Consider the following 27235-nt stretch of genomic DNA (forward strand, 5'->3'; position numbering starts at 1 on the left):
ATCCCCCCTGTAAAATCAGGATGGTAGATATCTTACAGGGTAATTAGATTCAAAACATAGAGAACCCCTCTAGGCAAAACCTTAAGTTACAAAAAAGATACACAGACAGAAATAGTTATTCTATTCAGCACAATTCTTTTCTCAGCCATTTAAAGAAATCATAATCTAACACATACCTAGCTAGATTACTTACTAAAAGTTCTAAGACTCCATTCCTGGTCTATCCCCGACAAAGACAGACTATAGACAGACACACAGACCCTTTGTTTCTCTCCCTCCTCCCAGCTTTTGAAAGTATCTTGTCTCCTCATTGGTCATTTTGGTCAGGTGCCAGCGAGGTTACCTTTAGCTTCTTAACCCTTTACAGGTGAGAGGAGCTTTCCCCTGGCCAGGAGGGATTTCAAAGGGGTTTACCCTTCCCTTTATATTTATGACAGCAGGGGTGACAAACACGCAGCCTGCGGAGCTATTTCCTGCAGCCAGCCAGCTCCCCGCGGTCCCCCCGCTCCCCAGCATTTACCTAGAGCGGCTCCCCGCCCAGTGCAGTTCCCGTTCCTGGCCAATGGGAGCTGCTGGGGACGGTGCCTGGAAGCAACAGCAACACACAGACCCCTGACGCCCACCCCCCCAGGTCCCAGCCGCTTCCCGAAGTGGCACAGGGGCACGGCGGGCGGGCAGGCAGGGACCCTACCCTGCCCCTGGTGCGCACCGGGCCAGAGCCCACCCCCCAAACCCTTTCTGCAGCTGAACCCCCTGCCCTAAGCCCCCTGTCGCACCCCGACCCCAAGCTCCCTGCACTCTGACCCCGTCGCACCCCTCACCTCTCCTGCACCCCACACTCCAACTCCCTGCCCTGAGCCCCCGCCACACTCCACACCCCTTCTGCAGCTGGTGGTGGGGGGGTGGAGATTTCAGCAAAGGGGTTGGAATGGGGGCAGGGGAGGGGTGGGAAGAGGCAGGCCAGGGGCAGGGCCCATGAAAGGGGTTGAGTGGGGGAGGGGCCGAGGGCAGAGGGGGTGTCAGTAATGTGGCATTCAGGCCAATGTACTAGTCCTCCTGTGGCCGTCGTGGTCATTTGAGTTTGAGACTCCTGATTTATAGGTTCCAGTGCCAAGCTTAAAAAAGGGGGGAAAATAGTGTTATTTACAAGCTGGGAGAACGTGTCTCTGAGCCAGGATTTCTAGAGAAGGACTAAATAGCTGAAACTAAAGCCATTCCATGTAGGATATTAAGACATATATTGTACAGTGCAGCAGTACTGACCCAGGCCTAAAGTAAGAGCTACAAGAAAAACAGTTGCAAGATTTAAAATGATTTGGGCTTAATCTCTTAAACTTAAACAACTGTTTAGCTCAATTTTTTATTTCTAAGATAAACAATTTGAAGATCATCAAGTATCCCCTACCTCTTTTTGGATTTGTAAATCAAGGTCAGAAAGGGACCATTATAATCTAGAACATGGGTCGGCAACCTTTCAGAAGTGGTGCACCGAGTCTTCATTTATTCACATGCCAGTAATACATTTTAATGTTTTTTAGAAGGTCTCTCTCTACAAGTCTATATATTATATAACTAAACTATTGTCGTATGTAAAGTAAACAAGGTTTTCAAAATGTTTAAGAAGCTTCATTTAAAGTTAAATTAAAATGCTGACCTTACGCCACCAGCCCGCTCAGCCCGCTCCCAGCCTGGGGTTCCGTTCACCTAGGCTGGCAGCAGGCTGAGCAGGGCCTGCGGCCGGAATCCCGGCTGGCAGCCAGAACCCCAGACCGGCAGTGAGCTAAGCGGGGCCAGCGGCTGGGACCCCAGACCGGCAGTGGGCTGAGCAGCTTAGCCCACTGTCACTCAGTCCGCTGCCGGTCTGGGGTTCCGTCCACCGGCTCCTGCCAGCCAGGGTCCCGGCTGCTGGCCCTGCTCAGCCCACTGCCGGTCTGGGGTCTCGGCCCTGCCCACATAGAGTGGGTACTACCTTCTCCCTGGTTCTAGCCCATTCTCTTCCTCTCTCTCTGCACTGAGCTGAGGGTGAAGGAGCAGGCTGGGGGTTGGGGTGCAGGGTCTGGCCAGGAGCTAGAATGAGGGAGGGGACTCAGGGTTTGGGTAGGAAGTTTGGGTGTGGAATGCTTACCTGGGCAGCTCCCATTTGGTGCGATAGGTGCAGGTTGGAATGAGGGGCGGGGGTGCAGGAGCTCCCGTTTGGTGCTCAGGGTGGGGTTGAGAATGTGGGGGATGCAAGAGTCAGGGCATGAGGTGTGGGGCAGCTGGGTATGTGTGGGGGTGCTGGAGTCAAGGCTGGGGTTGTGGGGGGGGGTGCCGGGGTCAGGACAGAGGGCTGGAGGTGTGGGCTACGGTCATGGGGGTGCCCCCAGCTCCCTGCCCAGAGCGGCTCATGGCAGGGGGCTGGAGGGGATAGGTCCCGATTCCATCCCCATTCCACAAGGCCCCTTCCCCACCTCATCCCCGGAGGAGCGAACTCACTGCGGCTCTGCTTCTCCCCTCCCTCGCAAGGGACGTCAGCTGATTGGCGGCAGGGAGGGATAGGAGGAGGGGCAGGACCCCAGCACTGCAGGGGAGGGGGAACTTGCCTGCCCTGCAGCAGCAGCCAGCAGGACCAAGCTTCTTCACCCTGCCCCCTGGGGGGCAGAGAAGAGCAGGCCAGGGCAGGCAGCATTTTTAATGGCTCGCTGCTGCCTGCTGGGGTCCCGGCCTGGGTTCAGCAGTGGTCTGAGCAGGGCCAGCGGCTGGGACCCAGCAGGCAGCAGTGTACCATTAAAAATCTGCTTGCGTGCCATAGGTTGCCGACCCCTGATCTAGTCTAACTTCTTGCATGACAAGGTTCTAGAATTTCACCCAGTAATTCCTATATCGATCCCATAACTTCTGATTTGAAAAATTAATTGGTATTTATATAGCATGTACCAAGATAGTATCCAAAGGTTAGTTGTTACAAATGTAAGTTCACACATTCAAACACAAAAAGCTGGTGATGACCTCAAAATTTACTCCATCCCTTTTAAAAAACAAACTAAAGAACTACTCTTCTTGCTGTAACACTAGTTTCTCAGGGCCAACAATGGCAATGACTCCTACTTGTTTCATAGGCTAATGTCAGTCCCTTAATAGTTATATAGTACACAAAAACAAGTCACTTTACATTAATGAACTCAGCACTGTTTATGATTAACACAAGTAACTAATGCCTTTTTCTTAAGTCAAGAAGTACCAGGAATATACCAGCCACAGCTGTAGCTAATCCAAGCTTGTGCTAACCAACCCTTAATTTTCTATCATTTGTTAATGACATGGCCTGGCACACTGGGGTAAAAAGAAAAACAAGATTACTGATTGACTAGAAAGTAAAAGAAACTAGTCTCTCTCTCTGCTAGCAATAGAGGATTATTTGCAGTGCAGTGCTTTACAAACATGAAGCAAGGCACAGTTCCCTCCTCAGAAGAGTTTCCACTCCAAGGTGGTCTTTCATTGCATTTTGTTTTGTTAGAACACTAGACCAGGAAAGGGAGAGATTATTGAGTGAGGAGGGGGCTGACTTAGACATATTTCAAACATAAGGATAGCATGACAGACAGATGATCGGCACATTCACCATGGCCCTATGCCTTGCACAAAAGTGGTAGTAAAGCACTGCTATAATTTGATAGCATTCTATACCCACCTCCCACTAGTGGGAGAGACTGTGACCTTGTCTAAACACAAAGTTACACCACTGAAATCAAGTTCTGTTTTTAAATATAGATTTAAACTGGCATAAATCCATGTGGACACACTTACAACACTTTAAATCCATCTGATATTGACGTAGCTTACCTTGCTTCCCAAACAAATCTAGTTAAAGCAGTACAACATTGTGAGCAGACAAAAACCTACACAAGATCCACAGAGGGTTGCCAGGCATCTGGTTTTCGACTGGAACGGTTTCTGGCTGGCTGCAGCAGCTGGCTCCGCGCAGCTCCCAGAAGCGTCCGGCATGACCCTCCGGCTCCTAGCTGCAAGTGTGGCCAGCGGGGCTCCGCGCATATAGTCAAGCATATATTGGTGAAGAACACAACCTGAGTTGCACTTCAACAGTTCTCAATCCACAAGTGGTGGAAACTTTGGGGTTATGCAAATATACAAACGCACACACCACAGAACTAGGAATCTTGTACAATACAAGTTATCGTAGGATAGTAATATACAAGATCACATGCAAAAGTTTCACTAACCCTACTGACCATATACTTGTTTCTAGGTCAGCTGCCCTTCAAGAAACCAAATAAGATAAAGTATTCATGGAAAAAACCTTATTTTTTTATTGCAAATCCATCAATTCATGGAATACAAATTAAAGCAGATTTTAAAGGAAAATCTGAACTGGAAAAAAATCTGAAAAAAAATTATGTAGGTTTATATTGATGTCCTCCTACTCAGAAGTTTTAAGTCCACCAGAAGAATTTTAAGATTGCAGTGTGTGTCAGAGTTATTCTGCTTGCAGCGTGAAGTTCAATGCAGCTTTGTTTCACGTATTAATATATTATCTAAATCCAGGAAATTGAATAAGACTTCAGTGTGAACAAAATAACCAGGAAGCCTTAACATGTGATACTTTGTGCAGTCATAAAGGAACATCTTAGTAAACATTAGTTATTTCCCATTTTCTAATGTTTGGATGTCCTATGCCCCAGAGATTAGATTAGTAGCTCCACTGACGCTGTCATAGCACACAAAAGTAAAAACATCAAAAGCAGTTTAAGTGTTTGTTAGATGTCCATCTCTGAGCACACATAGTAATACCCTTATTTCACTTAAGCCTCACATTCTTTCCATTAGCCTCAAATGGAACAAGTGGCATGAGTTTTGAACTCATTACTATATTAAAGAGCATACTACTCAGACCAAAAGGTCACCTTTCATAACTTTGCAATTTATCCATCCCCTTCAGCTAAAAGCTTTGGAGCAGAAAATTAAAATTATAATCCATTCTTCTACATATCTTAACAAGGTATGTAGTAAATTTAAGTGGTAATATCACTCCCAGAGAGAATGGATTTTAGTATCCACATAGAAACGGAAAGGGAAATGGAGCTAACAGCAGGAACATAAGCACATAAATACCAAAACATACCAATAGTCCATTAAAACCAGGTATCCAGTCATTGTTAGACACAGTACTTTAGACAAAAGGTGTGAAGCTCCCATAGTGCCCCAAACTGCAGAGTTCTACATCAACGGTAAGCTTGTCAACACAGCTGATCATATTCCCTGAAGCACAAGAACTAATAACCTTTAATTTTATCCTAGATAATGTCAGAGGCTAATCTAATTCATAAGTACTACTACTACAACACTTCCACAGTGCTTTTCATCATTTCCATTTTACAAATAAAGAAACGGAGACAGAGGTTAAGTAGTAGAACTGGGACTAAAACACAAACTCGCAGTCCTGCCTTAACCCACTGGAACATAATTTGGTCCAATCTTTGTGAGTCTTGATAGACTATATGCTTCCACTTCCTGTAGCTAGTGGAAAATAACACTCTAATCTCATTTTCATCACCATATACAGTATCACTCTTCTGCTGTACTTGTTCAATAAACATCCAAAACAAGGACATGTCTAATGATGAGCAATACAATGGAAACGACAATCAACTCTAGAAATTGCATGTACATGGGGGTTTCTCATTTCACTTTGAAGATGAAGTACATGTGCAAATGTAGAAGCAAAACAAGAACTTAGTGCCCTCAAATTTATATCAATTAAGCTCATCTTAAATATATTTTAGACTATACTTTTAGCATAATTTTCAAGAATAATGTAAGCTTTGATCTTCCAGTATTTAAGATATAGTAATTAAAAGTAAATTAATTTTCTCAATCCTCCACACTGTATAAAAGAGCTACTTTTTTGTTGTCCACATACAGGTGGGTGACTGTTCTTAATCCCAAATAGTTCAGAGCCTTCCCAGTCTCTCTATACCTCAGATAAAGTGAATGAATTTCATATTATTCAGGTCATAAACATACACAAGCTGCTTTCATTCCAGTATATAAATCACTGGTCTATCCTGTGTATTATTCCTTAAAGTCGAAATTGCAATGGCATTTCTAAAGCACAGTGGACTCCCACTTGAACAACAATGGTTCTTATGAACAGTGCTCTTGGTGAATACCAGATGAATTTAAGTGTAGCATCCTGTAGATTTTTACCATATTTCTTGGTTTTTGTTGTAAACATTTCCCTAAAAGTTTTTCCCTAAAAAGTTTTAAGTCTGAGCCATTCTTGGCACTTAATTTTGTTGTTCTTCATGGTATTCAAGCATCTTATTAGATAGCTTCATTTTGCCGTCATAAGTAAACTACTTTAAAAAAACATCACAAAGAAGAGAATTTTTTCATATCTTTCTGTGGCCCCACACATGGACAAGAGACTATACACAAAGTATAGTCAGAGATACAAAATGTATTTAATCTATTAAAACCAATTAAAAAATTGATCAGTACATGCTGCCAAATTCTAAAGAAAGTCAAACCACTCAACTGGTGAAGTCACTGACTACGCACCTTGAACCAACAGAGACAGTATTTTGCTCATTTCAGTATATGAACTGAATTAGTTGAAATGACTAATTTCATTTAGTTGAAATGACAGTCATTCCGTTTTGAATGAACTAAATTTCATTTAGTTGAAATTACTAGTTCATTCAAAGTTAAGAAACCACCTGGGAGTTGAAAAACCTGGAAAGCTTGTTTTACTCTCCAATCAATGAATAAAAATACTCGAGGAAGAGACCACTTGTTCAAAAACCTTGAAGGACACAGCTGTGACAGGTTGGATTCCCCTGTCCGGGATGCCACCTGATCTACTGGGGTTTCACTGACCCTGCCTGCTCCACTAGCCTGTGCTCCCTCTCCCTGTTTTGCTGAATCAGGTTCTCCAGCCTCTGGCAGCACATACACACAGGTAGGGATGCACCAGCTGTAGAATCACAGAGTCTGCAAACAGCTCTCTATGGGAAGACTCAGCTAGAAAATTGCCAGGCACTCAAGTGCAGCTCCCCTCTGGAAGGTACACAATAAAATAATACTGTCTTGCACAGTAGAGAAATCTATACAACGTAAACTCATGAATTCGTCCCCTCCTTCAATGTGGAGGAAGATATGCACAACTTCTTCCCCCGCCCCCAGTTATACATTGCACAAACTAGGTTTTATAATAAATAAAAACAAGTTTATTAACTATAAGAGGCAGATTTTAAGTGTTTATAAGGGATAGCAAACAGAACAAAGCAGATTACTAAGCAATTAAAACAAAACATGCATACTAAGCTTAAGATCTTAAAGAGACTGATTTTGAGTAATTTCTCACCCTAAATGTTGCTTTTGGGCCGGTTGCAGAAATTCTTGGAGATTAGCTATCCTGCTTGCAGCTTAAATCTTCAGACACCATATTCACAGACCAGATCCCTTTTCCAGCCTGGGCGCATCTCTTCCCCCTTTACCTTTGTCCTTGTTCCTTAGGTGCTTCCAGCAGTCCTCCTGGGTGGGGATTCAGTGAAGAGTGAACCCAGATCAACTTACTCCCCAGCTTTAAATAAGACTTACATAAGGAGTGAATCTTTTGTTTCCCAGTCTTGACCTCCCCACTCCTTTTAGTGCCAAATTACTAGAAGTCCAAGATGGTGTTTAGTACCAAGGGACATGACCACCTGACTTCGCTGTGTCAGAGCAACGACCCAGGACGCCTCTCAGAAAGGAGAGAGGAGATTAGTATCTTCAAAGTTTTATTGTTTCTTCCTAATGGCCCATCAGAGCTGATGGCCTGTTGTCTGGTGGGTGTTTCCCAAGTAGACACCCAGTTCTAATTGTTACATAGTCAATATTCCTAACTTTAGATACAGAAATTATACATGCATACAAATTGGATAATAATATTCATTAAATTATAACCTTTTCAATGATACCTTGAAAGACCCATCTTGCATAAGATATCTCTCCATTATGGCATATCCATATCATAAGCATATTTCCATAAAGAATATGGGGTGTAATGTCAAAACAGCGACCAGAAAAGAGAGGTTACTTGCCTGTACGCTAACTGATTGCATATGGACGGTAACTCGAAAAACAGTTATTGTAGAAGTAAGCACCCTCTTTGTTCAAATGCTAGTCTGTATACATATTCCACAGCTGATGGCTCTCAAGCATTAGCCCTCATTGGGAAAGGTACAAGGAGTCTGAGTATTGACTGTAACAAGGATCTTCCAAATCTTGCATCATCCCTGGTTGCATAGTGCTTTGTGAATGTGTGTACGGACAACCACGTTGCTGTTTTGCAAATATCCTAAACTAACCGGTCCGCTAGGGAGGCCATGGAGTACGCTTGTACTCTGCCAGGTAACTGCCTGCCCATTAGCCGGTAAAAATGTCCTGATGCACTGGGCAATCTAATTCAATGTCTTCTATGTAGACATAGGCCTCTGCCTTTATTCACTCAATTTAAAGACAGAAACAGCATGGGAGACTTCTGGAAGTATTTTGTTCTGTCCAGGTAGAACAAATATGGCTCTGCGCACATCTCGTGCATGCAGCCTCTGTTCCACTCTTCTTGCATGAGGCCTGAGGAACAACATAGTTAAGTGGATGATATTGTTGTGGAATTATGACACCATCTTAGGGAAAAAACTGGGATGCAGTCTTATGGATACTTTGGCCCCATGGATGGCCATATAAGGTGGCTCTGCCATCAGAGCCTCCAGCTCCCAAACTCTTCTGGTAGACAAGAATGCCAAGAAAAAGGACTCTTTCATGGAGAGGGAGAGGTATAGGAACACGAATGTTTCCTTTGAGCCAACGGCTATCAGTTGTGAGAGGACCAAGTTAAAGGTGCCACGCTGAAGCTGGATCCCTGACTGGCAGGTACTTCTTCCTTTTACAGCAGTAGATGGACCTAGTGGAGTCCTTCCTGCTTCTAACAAAAACCTACTGGACATCTCACAAACAGACCCGCTCCACAGATGTCAAGCAGTGAGCATCCATGCTCACAAGTAGAGGGAGCTCAGGCTTGGATGCAAAAACAAAGCCCCCGTTCTGAAGTAGGAGGTCAGGAATCAAAAGTAGAATGATTAGCAGTGCTATAAAGAGGTGGTGATGATTCCTGAACCACATTTGCCTCAGCCAGGCTAAGGCTCTGAGAATTTCTCTGGCTTTCTGATATCTGATCTTCTGGAGAACCCTGAGAAGCAGAGAAACAGGAGGAACACACATCTGGCCACAAAAGGAGAAATGTATCAGAAACCCCAAACCATGGCTCACTCCTCCCACTCCCTACCCCCGAACATAAGAGGTGATACTTGCTGTTCTCCATTGTCACAAAAAGGTCCATATGTGGGACCTTCCCCAACCCCTCGCCTCCATCATTGCACGTCTTAGAGGACCTGTTGGTGCACAGATCACTTATGATTGTCAGCTCAAGACGACCGTCTTCACATTGCCCCCTCCCCACGACAGCATAACAGTGTCCTTTGGCAAAGTGCCAAAGCCAGACTGCCTCATGGCACAAGGCCTGCAACTGGCTTGTTTAGGTAGAAAATTACTGCTCTATTGTCTAACATTACCAGGATTGTCCAGCTACAAATGACCAAGGGAAAGGACACACATGCCCTACATATGGGCCTTAATTCTAGAACACTGATGTATAAGATTTTGCATTGGAAAACAAGCCCTGCACTGCAAGATCATCCACGTAAACCCTCATCTGAACATTGAGGTGTCTGGGATTGGAGTTCTTGAGGGAAAACTGAGGAAGTATGGGAGCCCCTTGTGAATGTTGCAACTGAAGGAGTCCCAGAGGGGGCCACACCACTTTACTTAGATGTTATATTGAAAATAATCATGCCTGAAGTAGATGGAAGCAGGACTTCATGCACAGGATAAACATACATTCTACCGTAAGACACAACAGCCTGAAATAGAATCTTACTCATGTCAGGGGATGGGACTATACAGCTGTCAACCCTCCTGGATAGTTTGGAGTCTTCAGCAATTAAAGCTTAATCTTTAATTAAACTGTCATCTAATTAAACCTCCAGGAATATGTCCAACCAGAGTTGGCAACCCTAGACTGCGGGCAGGAACAAAAACTGCAGAGTCTGAAACCTCTTAGTAGGTAGGCAGTCACCATTTCTGCACTGAGCAAGAACTCTGGTGTTAATGTGGATTTCTTCTTCCTCACCAGCACGCCCAGACGAATGAACAGCTGGATAATAGATATGATGCTAATCCCAGACCTGAGATTCTGTGACCCCTAGCCAGCCAGTCATCCAAGAACTGGATGCTTATCTGAACCAAGCAGCCACCACAGTAAGGTAGAAAGAAAAGGAGTATTTGTGGCACCTTAGAAACTGATGCATTCAGTGGAAAATACAGTGGGGAGATTTATATACATAGAGAACATGAAACAATGGGTGTCACCATGCACACTCTAATGAGAGTGATCAGGTAAGGTGAGCTATTACCAGCAGGAGAGCGGGGGGCGGGTGGGACGGGGGTGGGAACCTTTTGTAGTGATAATCAAGGTGGGCCATTTCCAGCAGTTGACAAGAACGTGTGAGGAACAGTGGCGGGGGGGGGGGGGGGGGAAGGGAAATAAAATTGGGGAAATAGTTTTACTTTGTGTAATGACCCATCCACTCCCAGTCTTTATTCAAGCCTAAGTTAATTGTATCCAGTTTGCAAATTAATTCCAATTCAGCAGTCTCTCATTGGAGTCTGTTTTTGAAGGTTTTTTGTTGAAGAATTGCAACTTTTAGGTCTGTAATCAAGTGACCAAAGAGATTGAAGTGTTCTCCGACTGGTTTTTGAATGTTATAATTCTTGACGTCTGATTTGTGTCCATTTATTCTTTTACATAGAGACTGTCCAGTTTGGCCAATGTACATGGCAGAGGGGCATTGCTGGCACATGATGGCATATATCACATTGGTAGATGTGCAGGTGAATGAGCCTCTGATAGTGTGGCTGATGTGATTAGGCCCTATGAGGGTGTCCCCTGAATAGATATGTGGACACAGTTGACAACGGGCTTTGTTGCAAGGATAGGTTCCTGGGTTAGTGGTTCTGTTGTGTGGTTGCTGGCGAGTATTTGCTTCAGGTTGGGGGGCTGTCTGTAAGCAAGGACTGGCCTGTCTCCCAAGATCTGGGAGTGTGATGGGTCGTCCTTCAGGACAGGTTGTAGATCCTTGATGATGCGTTGGAGAGGTTTCAGTTGGGGGCTGAAGGTGATGGCTAGTGGCGTTCTGTTATTTTCTTTGTTGGGCCTGTCCTGTAGTACGTCACTTCTGGGTACTCTTCTGGCTCTGTCCATCTGTTTCTTCACTTCAGCAGGTGGGTATTGTAGTTGTAAGAACGCTTGATAGAGATCTTGTAGGTGTTTGTCTCTGTCTGAGGGGTTGGAGCAAATGCGATTGTATTGTAGAGCTTGGCTGTAGACAATGGATTGTGTGGTGTGGTCTGGATGAAAGCTGGAGGCATGTATGTAGGCATAGCGGTCAGTAGGTTTCCGGTATAGGGTGGTGTTTATGTGACCATCACTTATTAGTACCGTAGTGTCCAGGAAGTGGATCTCTTGTGTGGACTGCTCCAGGCTGAGGTTGATGGCGGGATAGAAATTGTTGAAATCATGGTGGAATTCCTCAAGGGCTTCTTTTCCATGGGTCTAGATGATGAAGATGTCATCAATGTAGCGCAAGTAGAGTAGGGGCATTAGGGGACGAGAGCGGAGGAAGCGTTGTTCTAAGTCAGCCATAAAAGTGTTGGCATACTGTGGGGCCATGTGAGTGTGTATATACACATCTCCCCACTGTATTTTCCACTGAATGCATCCGAAGAAGTGAGCTGTAGCTCACGAAAGCTTATGCTCAAATAAATTTGTAAGTCTCTAAGGTGCCACAAGTCCTCCATTTCTTTTTGCAGACACAGACTAACATGGCTGCTACTCTGAAACACAACAAGGTAGTTTCATAAATATATGGGGCACCTTGGAGAGTGCAAAATGCAAAACCTGATATGGGTAGTGATTGTTGTCCAAAATAAGCCTCAAGAAGCAATTGTGTGCCAGGTGTACCGCAATGTGGAAAATATGCATCCTTGAGGGTAAGGGCAGCAAATCTGTCTTTTTGACCAGGAAGGGGAAGGGAGAAGGATGATAATAGACAAGCACACATCTTGAGCCTGAGATTCTTGACATAGGTTTTAGATCTCTGAGGTTTAGTATTGGCCAAAGCCCCTGTCTTCTTGGGAGTGAGGAAGTACTTTGACTAGAACCCCCTTTCCCTGCTGACAGGGAACCTCCTCTAGAGCATCCAAAGCAAGGAAGTACTATATTTCTTGTTGACTCAGGCTCTCATGGTAATGGTCTCTGAATAAAGACTGGGAAGGCAGGGGGTGGGAGGGAGAGGAACCAAGTAACATACATAGCCTCTCTGGCCCGCCTCCAATACTCAGTGGTCTGAGGTAATGCTGGACCAGGCCTGCTGGAACAGAGCAAGATAGTTGTGGAATTAATGGTATGCTCTCCCAGGGCACTGAATCAAGCCTGCTGCTTGGTTGTGTGGAAGTATAACATTGTATAAGTATAGGGTTGTACAAGGGGACATGCTGGATACATTGTATATGAGAGGGCATGCCAAAACATGTTACAAAGTATCTGAGGGAGCACATGTAGGGACAGTTAGCTTTTGAATGAAGAAGCAATTAAGATAGAGCCAGCATGTCTAAGAAGCAGGCATCAGAATGGAAGGTGTGAAGGGCAATTAGTTAACTGGAAGCTGTTAAAGGAGATTGTTAAGGGTGGCAGGTAATTGAAGATACGTGACTGGTCTCAGGGATCTCGAAGGGTGGTGACTAAAATCTTTTTTCTTCTTTTGTCTGTAACTTCTCTTTAACTTGTTCTCCAAAAACTGTATAAATTAAGAGACACAAGCCCCATTCGGGGGGCTCATTTCTAAATGTATTAGCAGAGCAGCTTTGCTAATAAAACAGAGTGGTCTGATAAATTGTGAGTGAGTCAAACTTTGACAGTTGGCACCAAAAGCAGGGTGGTGACACAGAGATAGGCCCCCTGGTGGACTTTCTCAAGGACCTCTGCCTACAGCAGGGGCTCATGCAGCCTGTATTGGAAGAACAGAACAGCAGCAGTTGCTGGAAAAGCTGGTGTTTGAAGTGCCTTCGTTTGGAGGCTGGGATATACATTCTGTGAATCTGAGGGTGGCCCTAGAATATTTAAGGGATCTCACTGCCTTGTCAGCCTTCTCACGGAAGAGCAAGCAGACCTCGAGTAGCAGGCCCTCAACGGTTGTTTGTAATTTCTTAGGTATGCCTGCTGGGGCCAGTCAGGAAGAGCAGCACACTGTTGCCATTACTCTGGAGGAAGTATCCACTTCACCCAAGGCTGCCAGCAGCATGGTTCAGGCCAAATACCCTTCTACTAGGATAGTCTGGAAATCACCCCTGCAATCTTACAGCAGCTTGTCAATAAGCTGTTGTAAAGCACACTAGTTAACAAAATGACTATCTCAAGGCCGCCTGGTAGTTAGAGATCCTCCTCTGGAGGCTTGAAATGGAGTAGGATTTCCAATTCAAGAGACTGAGGTGCTTCGACTCTGTCTTTGAGGGACTGGAAGGCCCAGAGTTGGATACAAGAGGTCGTGATGCTTCAGCCACAGGTTTTCGCCTCTTGACATAAAACAAACTAAGGCCTACACTTATTGTTACCTTTCCTATCTCATAAAGTAGGTTTTCCCCCTAAAGTTCAGTCTGTTGCAGAGCAGGTAGGCTTCACAGGAACCAAGATCCAAATTTCCATGAGATCACCCCTGCTTTACAAGATGTTTCCTCAGGGAGTAGATATAGAGTGCCTCTCCCCACTCTGCTGTTATACTCGAAGAATCTTATGCCTACTTATAAGCAGGACAATCCCCCATCTATTGTAATGTTCCTTTTCTACCTCCAAGTGGTTTCAATTGTTTGCAATTGTGTCTAATGGTTTTCCATTAATACTTTTGGAATGGAGCAAGGCTAGACAACCGAATCTTGCATTACATTCCCAGCTAATGGGTCCATTCCCTCCTGCTTGAATGGAACATCAAGAATTTATCCTCTAGCGACTAACTTTTACTCCAAGACCATAAAGTATATTTTCAAAATAGTTACATTATTCCTTAAATATTATCCATACATAATCACTGTGAGATTATGAGTCTTGATCAGTTACGAGCTTTCTGTATATACCTTATGGATAAATACTCTGCAAGACACGTGCTTGGTTTAATGAGTTTGTCAGGCCTGGAATGAAAGTTGTTTGTACAGACCAGGGTACCTTTTGCCAAGGGGTCTCTGTGTCACATCACCTTTTAGGAAAATAAGTACACGTGCATGGTCTGATAAATAGGGTAGTGGACTAGGGCTCAGGAGACCCAACTTAATTCCTAGGACTGTGTCTGATCTGCTGTGTGACCCTGTGCAAGTCACTTCACTTCTGTGCCTGTTTCCATATCTACCCTCTGTCTTGTCTATGGGACCCTGATCTCAGTTGCATCCTCTAGGCACTACTGTAATACAAATAAGCCATAAATAGGACACCTGCTACCTAACCAGAGACTTGTTTTGACACCAGTTCAGAAGAGCCTGAAATCCATTTAGGATCAGTATGCTAACTGCCAAGAAAGCGCATTAGATATCAATGTTTGCCCTCAATCAGAAGCCTGTACAGTATAAGGTTATACCCATATGGCACATACAGAACTAAGAGCACTGTGTCCAAATTTCTACACAGGTATAAAAAGACTGGACAAGGTGGAAAAAGTAAAGTGGATTTTAAACACACACTTTGCACAGGTATAAAGCACTATAGCAGCTGCAAGGCAATAGAGATTTGGACCCCTTGAGTCAAGAAAACTATTTTACAGGATGAGCCTTATAGTAACAGAAATCTCCCCACTATCAGGATCGTTATCAATTATCCACAAACTAAAGAAAAATCAATCAGAGTAGCACAGCAGTTTAAGTAAAATATGAACACAACACACTTTGTAAATCCACTGTAGAAAAATTGCTATTGGCAATGAATGCTGCTCAAGTAACTCCATGAACCATTCTATTTGAATTTTAGTAACTAACTGCACCACTCTGAGCCACTGTCCAACATGACCTCAGAGACCACAAGAATTTCTGATGTTTATGGGACACTGCAAGCAGGGTTTCATGAAGGGTATACCATACTGCCAGAAAGGCATTTTTTGCATGTTATTGGTAACTGTTCTCAATTCAGAAGTGAATGTAACAGGTTTGCTTCCAAGCAGCTGATTCAACACTGGAGCTGTTCCAGTCTACCAACTCAACGATCTATGAACAAAAAGGATTTACATGACATATCATAACAGCTCCACAAGGGCACGTTCTGGTCTATCAAGTAGTTAAAGTCTACTTTCAAAATTAATACATGTGCCAGGTAGCAGAATGGTTGTTCCTTTCCATCCATTTCCAGCCATCACCAATTTAGTTATATTGTTTGTCTATATGTTGAACGTATTATTTTACAAAGCACTGGAGATGCTTGCCATTATGCCGCTCTGCATTTGTAAGATCCTTCCTTTTGGGTAAGGGTGCACATGTGGGGGCTGTGGAGACAGACAATATTTAAAGAGGGAGGAAGTAGAAAACTATATATTATATGGCCTAGTAAAGATTGGGGCCAAATTATGGCTGCATAGGCAACCTTAATTTCTCATTTCCTAACCTGAGTGCTTGACTTTGCAAACTTCATATTCTTTTAATGTAGTTACATTGTATGCAATTTCCCACATTTTTTAAAAAACTAAAAAGATTCTAGCACATGGAACCATATTACCCCTCATATGGGTCATTGGCAGAGCTGGAACCTTTAGACCACATAACAAATTTATCACTTGAGCAGAGTAACTGGTAGAAGTATTAGGTACCAGCCACCTGAAAGGAGAAGATATTTTGCCAGTGGATGTCAGCTATTTACTAAATAGTAGAGGAATTTTGATACTTAGAATCTGGGTTCAATTCCAAGTTCTGGAAAGGAGTATTCTCAGTAGTTAGACCAGGGGCGGGCAAACTTTTTGGCCTGAGGGCCACATTGGGTTTCTGAAATTGTATGGAGGGCCAGTTAGGGTAGGCTGTGCCTCCCCAAACAGCCAGGCATGGCCCAGCCCCCACCCCCTATCCGACCCCCCGGCTTCTCGCCCCCTGACAGCCTCCCCCCCCCCCCCCCCGCCCTGGGACTCCTGTCCCATTCAACCCACCCTGTTCCCTGATGGCCCCCCGGGGACCCCTGCCCCATCCACTCCTCCACCCTGTCCCCTGACTGCCCCCGGACCTCCCCCACCGTTGACTGCCCCCGCTGCCCCATCCAACCCCCCTGTCTCCCTGACTGCCCCTGGACCTCCCCACCCCTAACTGCCCCCGCCACCCCATTCAACCCCCCTCTCCTTCTTGACTGTCCCCCCAGGACCCCTGCCCCGATTCAACCCCTCTGTTCCCCGCCCTCTGACCACCCCGACCTCTATCCACCCCCCAAACTCCCCTGCCCTCTATTAAACCCCGCCCCTTTACCACGCTGCCTGGAACACCGGTGGCTGGCAGCACGGCAGCACCAGGACAGGCAGCCACGCCGCGAAGCACAGAGCACTGGGTCAGGCTGGGCTCTGCAGCTGCGCTGCCCCAGGAGCTCACAGCCCTGCCACCCAGAGCATTACGCTGCCGTCACAGTGAGCTGAGGCTGCAGGGGAGTGGGGAACAGCAGGGGAGGGGCCGCGGGCTAGCCTCCAGGGCCAGGAGCTCAGGGGCCAGGCAGGACGGTCCTGCAGGCCAGATGTGGCCCACGGGCCGAAGTTTGCCCACCTCTAAGTTAAACCCTTCTGCCCCTCCCATTCATTTCGTTCCTGGTTCCCATCTGTCTCGTCATCATCACACATTCCAGCATTCCTGTCAGAACGCTTCCTTCTCCATGATGCCCAGGCAGCAGCAGTGGGGAACACAGAGCAAAGAAGACTGTCTCCCCACTCTTAGTTTCAGTGCCCATCACTACAGCTGCCTTCAGCTTATGGGAGGAGCAATTGCAGGGAAAGTACTGCTCATCTCCAGGATAGGACATGCTCGGTTGCTCTGTGGGGAAGGCACATGAACAATACAGCCAGAATACAGGCGCTGCGTCAGGATGGTGAATGCTGCGTGCAGAGGCACTCCGATGAAGTGAGCTGTAGCTCACGAAAGCTTATGCTCAAATAAATTGGTTAGTCTCTAAGGTGCCACAAGTCCTCCTTTTCTTTTTGCGAATACAGACTAACACGGCTGTTACTCTGAAACTCTTCAGAGACTTCAGCTGCCAGCCTCCGACAAACTTCTAATGATCATGTGCATAGCAAAACGCACATTTTACACCTGATACCAAGGCAAATCCCTTAACAAATTTACAAAAATAAAGGAGTACTAGTGGCACCTTAGAGACTTGAGCTGTAGCTTGAGCTGTAGCTCACGAAAGCTCATGCTCAAATAAATTGGTTAGTCTCTAAGGTGCCACAAGTCCTCCTTTTCTTTTTGCGAATACAGACTAACACAGCTGCTACTCTGAAACTTAACAAATTTAGCATCCCTGTTCAAAGACATAGAGGGGCTAGAGTTTCTCAGTTAAATAGCTATACTTCCCCCCTCCCACACCCCCTGATGAACTGCTCAAAAAAATTCATCCTGAGGCAGACACTTGCGGCATGGAAAAATTCAACCTATACAGCCTATAAGATTGGCAAAGCTATAAGCAAGCGAAAACAGGATCTTAGAGAGAAAATCATTAAATAGCCTTAACTCAAGCAGCTTTACCAGTTTCACTTACAATAAACTTAAGGTTATGACTTGTCCATTTAAGGAAATGGAGTATCAACCTCAATTTTCAATCTTGTAATGGAAAAAAAAAATCAGATTTTTAATTTGTTTTAGCAAATTACTATGGTTTGTCCAGAAAGGCTTTAGGAGTCAATCTATATTTCCAGTTTTGTTAGTTTCAACAAAATTTTACTCCTGGGGGCATTCTACACCAAAAAATTAAAAATTCTGCGAAGTTCTGTATATTTTATTCGTAAAAATAACACTATATAATCACACCAGCTTCAATTATTTTGGTAATTTATTTCAAAATATCTGTCAGCAACTATGTCTGTAACTATACAAACAACAAAAAAATCCCCTTAGGAGCAGAGTTAAATAAACCCCTATGACAACCTAGTTCCTGTTTCTCTGCCCCCTGCTCTCCAGAGCCCTGCCAAGGGGACAGATAACTGAATCTCCTACCCCCCAGAGCCCAGCTGCAGGGCCCCCCCAGCCTAGACCCTTGCATCCCCTACCCCAAAGCCTAGCTGTGAGCACCTCCCAGCCCAGACACCCACATGCCCTACCTTCCCGGAGTCCAGCGATCCAGAGGAAGAAACAGCCTAATGCTGGGTCCCAGGCTTGTACGGAGTTTCCTGCACGCAGCCTCCTTCCTTCAGGGCATGCTGGGAACCCTCCAACAGTTCCCAGGGCATGCTGGGAACCCTCTCTCCCCAGCAGTGTCTTCTATTTGCGAGCTGGGGAGCTGAGCTCTGCTGGGTCCAGGGGCCCCTAATGGCGGCCAGCAGCTCTGCAGCCCATTTTTGCAGTAGAAAAGGAAATTCTGCACAAATTCTGCATTGGCACAGAATTCCCCCAGGAGTAAGTCAAAACCCTATATTAGCATTTTTAAGTACACACAATACAAACAACTTATGGCAGAATCTTAGTCAACAGAGACAAGCCCTAATCATACAGAGATTGCATGCAATATAAATGGACACCACACAGAGTTCAGGTAACATTTGATCCACCTGCAAAAAAGTTAAGCTTTTTTCCAAAAACTTCCTGTTTATCACAAGAGTTAGCTTACTACAGATGTGTCAATAGCTTCAAAGGCATAGTGCATAAGTATTATCACTCCCACATCCCAAATAAAACTACAAAGATCCTGTCAGGTTTCTGTTTGAACTTTCAAAAAGAGAATTTTGCTATACATAAGTAGGCTCCAGTTCAGGAGTTTCAACACTGAAATGAATTGTCCTTAATGAGGATTCAGTCCATCTTACTTAGGCACATGAACTTATTTAGTGATGTCAAAACCAGTCATAAAAATAAGACCAAAGAGGTTAATGCAATAATGAATCACAACCAGAGAAGAGAATTTCTTCATGAACAGAATACAATTATCAATGTAGTACGGAGGCTTATATAACAAAATGACAGCATCAATACACATCCTTTCAGCAACAGTGCACTGACAGTGATGTGACTTATTAGGGGATTTAATGCAAGGTTGAAGCAATGACAAGACCAGGTCACTGAAAACTAAACCCTACCTCAAGCCTTAATATAATATAGTACACAAGTAAATGATGCCATTGTTGCCAACACTATAGCTATATGTAGTTTACACATGAAACATTCTGGTTGATTTAAGAGAATTTTAAATAAAGATTTTTCAAGTTATTTTCATTTAGGACACAAAATCCAAGTTCTACATCCTTACCTGAAAAAGTCTTGCATGTAACTAGCTGTGATATTTATTTTAACCGTTGTTTACAATAAATATTCCTTCACTTTTTCTAATTTGTTGCAATCATGTTGCTACATTAGTCACCAACTTTTATTTTTAAATAGGGAAAGACTTCAAAAGGCAACATTACCTCACTTCTTAGATTACTCCTGAAGTCCATGCAGGTGTCAGCAGATTTTAAATGTCATATAGTATGATTTGATTGTAATTTCACTGACTTATTTATGACAAATAAGGTCTCTAGTAGAAAATAGCAATATACACTGTTGTATGATACATAGTACAAAATGCTCATATCAAAAATATCTAATGTTCGGACAAACTAACTTGGTTATGAATACAAGTGGTACAAAACGAAAATGTCCATGTCTCTACCTAGAAAGCTGATCTAATCCATTATACGTACATCTCATCCAATCAGCATGATTCAGGCTCGATCTTGTTGAGAACCTTTAACAGCAACTATGTTGGTGAGATACACAGAGAAGTCTTAATCCATGAGACGAGGAATGCATCTCCTATGAATTAGGGACCAAGACCCCCTCTGTAGCAATACCCAATGCATTTTTACATTGGCTGGTGAGACAAACAGATCAACCTTCAGGTCCAACCCCAAGATAAGAATATATTGTGAAGGACTCTGGAGTTCAGTTCCCATTTGTAATTTAGGGGAAAAAATGGTCTTCTGAAGTTATCTGCCACGATGGTCTAAATGTGTGTGCGGTAAGAAGCTGAGACGACTATGAGGTTAGCTATGTACCAACTCCAGAGTTTTATTGCTTTGGCACAGAGAAATGATCAATATGTGCCTCCCTGACAGTTGATATAATACTTACATGCCACATTGTCTGTCACTATCTTTACTGTCTTCTATTTGGTTAGCAGTATAAAGCGTAGATAAGGATTTTGGACAGTTCTCAATTCCAAAAGATTGATGTGGAGAAGCTGCTCTTATAGTGAGCATTTTCCCTGTATCTTGGGAGGTCTCAGATATAAAAGTAGAACATCTGATGTTATCACTACAGGAGAGGGAAACTGCAAAAACGGAATACTTGTGAAAGTTTGGTCATGTCCTTTAACCGGAGATTGCAGAACTCCTTGGGGAACAGACAGTAACCTGCTAGACTGTGTTCGCTTGGTTTGTAAACCGTTCAAAGCCATCTCTGTAGACCCTGGAAAGTGCAAACTGGCATGCTGCACTACAAAGATGCAAGCTGATGTATCCTAGCAGTTGAAGACAATCTCCTACTGTTACTTGAGGACTGCCCTGAATCTTTGAGATGAGATTCTCTGGTGAGAAAAATCTGCTGGATGGGACACTTTGCCTGTTACTGCATCCAGGGAAGCTCCTATGAAATCTAGATGCTGTACTGGAGTCAAAATGGACTTTGAGGTAGATTTGAAGTCCCAGGCTGTGAAAAGAGAACACATGACCTTTACTGACATTAACACTTCCTGATTCAATCTGTCCCTGATCAACCAGTTGTCTATGAATGGGAAAACAATTATACCCAATGTGTGTGAGCAGCAACTACTGCCAGAATCTTTGAAAATACCCTCAGTGCTGAAGATAGGCTGAAAGGGAGCAGCGCACTGTATTGGCAGTGCTTGTTTATTAGAAAACGAAGAAATCTCTTGTGTGAAGGGTGAATAGTGACATGAAAGCGTTTCTTGTAGGTCAAGAGTTGCGAACCAACTTCTAATGAAGGAATCATTGCTGCAGGGTTTACCATTCTGAATTTCTGTTGCTTTACATATTTGTTTAGAGACCTGAGGTCTAAAATTGGCCTTCTGGGGAATCAGTAAATACTCTGAATAGAATCCCTTTCCCATGCTGCACAGGAAATGGTTCTATTGCTCCTAAACGTAAAAGAGAGATCACCTCTTGCTCTAGCAATTGATTGAGAGAGGGTCCTGAAGAGGGACAAGGAGGGGGAACATACAGGAGGAACAGATTTGAAATGGATAGTGTTACCAGATGTTATGGCTTCCAAAACTTATTTGTCTGATGTTATATGCTCCCATGCATCCTGAAAATGGGAGAGGTGGCATCCAAAAGGAGGGAGGAGGGTATGAGGTTGCACCCATAAGACCTTGTTGGTTGGATAGTTGAGACTCTCAACCAGGGGTTTCTAAAAACTGTGGTACGCATACCCCTGGGGGGACACAAGACATCCCTGAGGACTATGAGGCAGAAATTGTGTAATGGTGGATTTTATTAATTATATTTTCATAATACGCTACTCAGATGAAGCTTTAAAACTAGGTGGACATTTGTTATATAAAATACAGTAGTTAATTTACTTCAAGATGTACCAATGAGAGACAGATACACAGTGACAAGGACGTACAGAGCCCTCACCTCCAATCACTGTACAGTGTGGGTTCAGTTGCTTAGGAAATGTCCAGTTTAACTGAGCTCAGAACTTGCGGGGAGGAGGGGGCTGTTTGGTTGTATACGTCGCACTATAACTATATCTGTACAGAACAGTGAAATATGGACAGATGGCTAAAGACAGGTACCATTAAGAAGAAAACACAAAGTATCAGTGATGAGAAGGGTCAGGGTACACAGGAAGCTGGTAGATCTGGAAGACTGTATGCAATAAGAAAAGTTTGGGAACCTCTGCTCTAGACCAAGCCATCAAAACTAGGATAGGTAGGGGAACCCCACACTGAAATTTGAGAGTCTAATGAGTCCTCTTCCGCATTGTCTAAAGAGGGAAGATAGCTGTTCGGCTTACAGATTAGATGAGGGCAAGTGTAGTGCTCTAGGTGACAGAAGGATCAGTGTCCGAGACCGTCTTGACACTGAGAAACCCTCAGCCCTAGTTAACAGAGAATACTCCAGCTCAGAAGATGATATCAGATCCTTAGGGTATCTTGAAATACCGATAGTATCAAAGATTGGGCTGAGTGGGAACATGTGGAGGATAGCTTTGGTACCGATGCAGTTGGTACCAAGTACTTGGTATGGGATTCCCTCAGTACTGTAGGTAGGTGAGCAGTCTTTGGTACCATTGTTATTCTTGTTATCAGTACCGAGTGTTATTCAGCGATGGGATTGGTCTGTTCAACCCTGTCTCTGCCACTCTGCATACAGGTATCCAAACTCGGTACCGAATGCGTCTTAGGCCTGGTCTACACTGGGGGGGGGATCAATCTAAGATACGCAACTTCAGCTATGAGAATAGCGTAGCTGAAGTCGCCATATCTTAGATTGACTTAGAATCACTTACTTCGTGTCCTCACAGCACAGGATCGATGGCTGCCACTCCCCCATCGACTCCGCTTCCGCCTCTCACCATGGAGGAGTTCCAGAATCAACGGCAGAGTGATCAGGGATCGATTTATCGTGTCTACACTAGACGCGATAAATTGATCACTACCCGCCGATCCGGAGGATAGTGTAGACATGGCCTTAGATAACTGACTCCTCTTCACCTCTGTGGTACCAGCCTCACTCAGAGCCTGGGAACCTGGTCTCCTTGGGACCTGAGGTTCCATAGCCTTCTTGTGAAACTGACCGAGAGCTTCTCGGAGATTTACTCCTTACCTCCTTCTGCTTAGAGGCAAATGTAGATGAGGACTTTGGTACCGTAGATCAGTAGCTCTCAACTTTTCCAGACTACCTTACCCTTTTCAGGAGTCTGATTTCACCACACTAAGAAACTACTTGCTTACAAAATCAGACAAAAATACAAAAGCATCACAGCACACTATTATTGAAAAATTTGCTTACTGTCTCATTTTTACCATATAATTAAAAAATACATCAATTGGAATATAAATATTGTACTTACATTTAGTGTATAGTACATAGAGCAGTATAAACAGGTCACTGTCTATATGAAATTTTGCTAGTGCTGACTTTGCTAGTGTTTTTTATGTAGCCTGTTATAAAAGTAGGCAAATATCTAGACGAGTTGAAGCACCCCCTGGAAGACATACGCACACCCCTGGTTGAGAACCACTTCTGTAGATGTACTTGGTGCTGCAGTACTGCCTACCTCTCTAACAGTCCCTAGAGTCCTGTCCACATTGACATATCGGTCACTTGAAAGTGCAGATCTTGCACTTACAGGGGATATGCATATTACCAAGAGAGCAGAAGTGCTTGGAGTGTCCATCACCTATCGGAATAATGTCCTGACAGAGAGGCACCTCTTGAATCCTGAGAGCCCTGGCATTCCCGAACAAAAACAAATAAAAATTTAAGCCTTGAAGGGGAAATCTCCTAACTACATAAATATCGCTATGAACAAAAAGGTGGTTTTTTAAGAAAAGGAAAACCAAAAGGAAAATTGTTTGAACAATTGCAGTACTATAAGGTAGAGAAAAAGCTAAATATTAGAGAACAGGCACACAGCAGACTCCATCTTGGGCCAAAGGCAGCTGAGAAGAAACTGAGGGCAGTTTGCCTGTGCAGCCTCAGATATCCTAGGCAAAGGGCATGAAGAAGTGTGGGCTGCATGCATGGGCTGAACGGGCACTGCTGCAAAAAAAAATCTCCAGTCAAAGACACAGGGCACAAGCACAACTGAAGTGGAACACCCACAGGGCGCTACTTGAAGAACAAAGACTTTGCTCCCAAGTGCAGTGCTCAGTGAATGCAGCAAGCCATGTGGTGGTACCTTTTAGGATTTCACAGATCAAGACACTTCAAAAACATACCTGAAAAGCCCTCCATAAAGCTGGTATACTATGGCAGCATGTCATCTAGTACTGAGACAATCCCACAAAAATACGAAGTCTAATTCATTTAAAACAATATCAGAGATTACTCCCCCATTGAACCTGTCACTAGATACCTTAAATGACCTTGGAAACTTGCAGACAGATGAACTCCTTGCTCCCTCACCTTAGGTGTGCTGCCCCAATGGAGCTGTAGAAAAAACAGAAATAGAGCACCTCGTATTGTTTGTGCTTGTTGCCCATAAAAAGTGCTGTAGCCATGTTCTATATTTAAAAACATACGTTTCAACATGAGCCCCTATACCAGAAGCTCAGAATTAGATATTATCTTTCTTCAGTCCCATGGTTAACATGGTGGTGCATAAATAGACACATATCCAAGGTATAAACATTGTTGGTAGCAACATCTGTAGTTAATATTGCCCAACACTTTCTACTGTAGGCAATTTTTCTAAGTTTCTTATAAAACTTTACCAAATTTTAACTATTTGTACTGAAGTTTTCCCATGCTTGTGCTCTAAAAGAAAAAAATAAATTCAGCTGAGGGTACGAAGTGTTTGCAGAAAAAACAGTTCAGAAGGTTCTTCTGATAAGGAGGTGTGGTTGGGTGTGCTGTCTAACCCTTATCGCATTCTCATTCAGAGGAATAGATAGAAACTAATTCCCAATTCCTAACATTCCTCTGCTGCCTAATAAGTAGGCAAAACATTACACTCCCCTCTACTGGTTGGTCTATGTATAGGATAACAGCCTACTACTGTGACCATTTACTCCATTCAAGAAGTATAGGTTTGTGGCATACATCTAGAAGTTCTGGTTTCTAATCTTATTGATGACCCGGATCTATATTGTTTCACACGACGTAATCTGTTTTCTCAGTTTTCCTTTTTAAAGGGGAACTAGGAAATAACTTTCTTCTGTATTTTTTGTACGTAAAGTTTGAAAAACAAGCACTCAAAGGTAGGAAATACCAGAATGAATGTTGCTTGTGCAACGCTAATTCAGCCCCCTTATGCAAGTGACTTCTGAGGCAGTCTTTAATTACATGACCACACACAATTTGTTCTACAGGACCCCAACTTCACTCAGTGCATCTGGACAGTGAATGAGGCAGAGAGTAACAAGAACAGAAAGGACATCCCAGTGCCAGAAGTAGAGCCCTGAGCGGATACAAAATTTGTATCCGCATCCATTCCGTGAGCAGCAAACATGGCCTGCAGATATAAAGCAGATATCCACAGATTTGCAGGGCTCCAGTCACAAGAGACTAGGACCCAAGGGAGCCGTGTTCTATTCCTGACTCTGCCACAGACTTTTTTAAGTGGCTAAGACTGCCAATGCATTTGCAAAAAGGGGGACAAGTTAAGGTTTCATGGACAACGTTGCTTCTGGCATTTCTTAACTTTTGAATACTAGACTTTAGATATCCTTTGTATTTAATATCTTGAATGATAAGACCTGTAGACTCAATAAGAGACATTTCCATGGTATTATACATAGAGATCTTCATTGATACTTTTGTAGGATGCTAGGTCAAAGAAGTGGGTTTTGTATTTTAGCCCTTGCTCATAAAAGCAGTGATTTAAATATTATGCCTTAGTAGAAATGCTACCTATATAGTTTTACTAGCCTCAGCTGAACTTTCAGCCCAGAGTCCACCTATCATAACTGAAGGATGTTTTGTGCAATATATTTCCCTGTATAGAGGCTCTAGGCATGTGCATAAACATTAAAAACCAGTTAATACACAAGTGTTGTAAAACCATTAGGGCTGCTACACAACACACCTGACAAACCCAAGTAAGGAAGTGAAAAGTTAAGGTGCCAAGGAGTACTTGCCCTCTACTCCTCCAACCACAAGCACATACCTTACCACTACTACAGCCACTGTACACCAGACTAAGCACAACAAGTTTAAATCTGTTCCCCTTTCAGACACACCACTTTATCAAATTATTCACTCCTCACTCTCAGACCATTACTAGTTGTAGATGGTTGATGTAGTATTTGGCTGTGTTGGGATAGGGTAGTTTGGTAAAGGCTTTTGTGAAAAAAGTCTGTCATGGAGAGTAACCCTAGGGGGCAGAGTCCTTTACAGTTATAATTCAAGGCATATCTTACTGAAGAAAGTTTACACATTTCAGCCTCAGAATAGAAATATTGTCCAACAGCTAATAAATATTTTGGCCTGCAGTATAAATATCCATTACACAACTATTAAGTGAATTATATGCCAATGATACACTGTACATAAACAGTTACAGTTATGCTGTGGCTGTACTGCAACACTCATTAACACAATATGGCAACATTGTTTCTGAAAAAGTGAATTAAGTCCATATGCTAAGCTTCATGTGCATTGTGAGCACAACTAAAGAGAACAATAATCAAAACAACTGAACATAGAGGGTCCCAATGCAAGACAAAGAGGCTTTGTCTGTCACCTTTCAAACTCTTTCGTTAGCGATATGCAGATGAAAATTTTGCTTCTAATACTGAAATAAGCTCCCTGCAAAAGGATTGTTCTGTTTTATTTTATTTTTTGTCACCATACATACACAGGAGCATTGTGGATGCAATTCTACCCTATAACTATGGAATAGTGAAATTTAGTTATACATTAGAGCCATTTCACAGCAACTTAGTTTTGAATGCCTTTGAAATTGAAATATTTTGTATTGATATTGAATATCTATCAACTGCAGACATATACCTAAATTTCAGCACACTAAGTGGACAGTAGAGACAAAATTTCAGACACAACACTTAATATTAATACTTCTTGCAATTCACCTGTGAAAGATTCAGTGGCTCTCTAAGAAGCATAACAAGGAGACAGAGTGTGCATTTTTTAAATACAAAGATTCTGCCCTATGATTGGTGTATCTGCATCCTATTAATATT

General features: G+C 43.5%; 1 protein-coding gene across 3 annotated transcripts in view; it reads right to left on the minus strand.

Annotated features, from left to right (window-relative positions):
• Nucleotides 1-27235, minus strand: part of PIP4K2A (phosphatidylinositol-5-phosphate 4-kinase type 2 alpha) — a 196047-nt gene that overhangs the window by 156164 nt on the left and 12648 nt on the right. The window contains exon 2 of one of the 3 annotated variants that reach the window (XM_077808209.1): nucleotides 24498-24521. The exons of 1 other annotated variant lie outside the window; for it this stretch is intronic. In XM_077808209.1, coding sequence (XP_077664335.1) covers nucleotides 24498-24521 — 24 coding nt within the window. Of the gene's footprint in view, nucleotides 1-24447; nucleotides 24522-27235 lie in introns of all 3 variants that reach the window. One more of the 3 variants, XM_077808211.1, reaches the window with a different exon arrangement.

The sequence above is a fragment of the Eretmochelys imbricata genome, chromosome 2, assembly GCF_965152235.1.
Source record: "Eretmochelys imbricata isolate rEreImb1 chromosome 2, rEreImb1.hap1, whole genome shotgun sequence".
NCBI lineage: Eukaryota > Metazoa > Chordata > Testudines > Cheloniidae > Eretmochelys > Eretmochelys imbricata.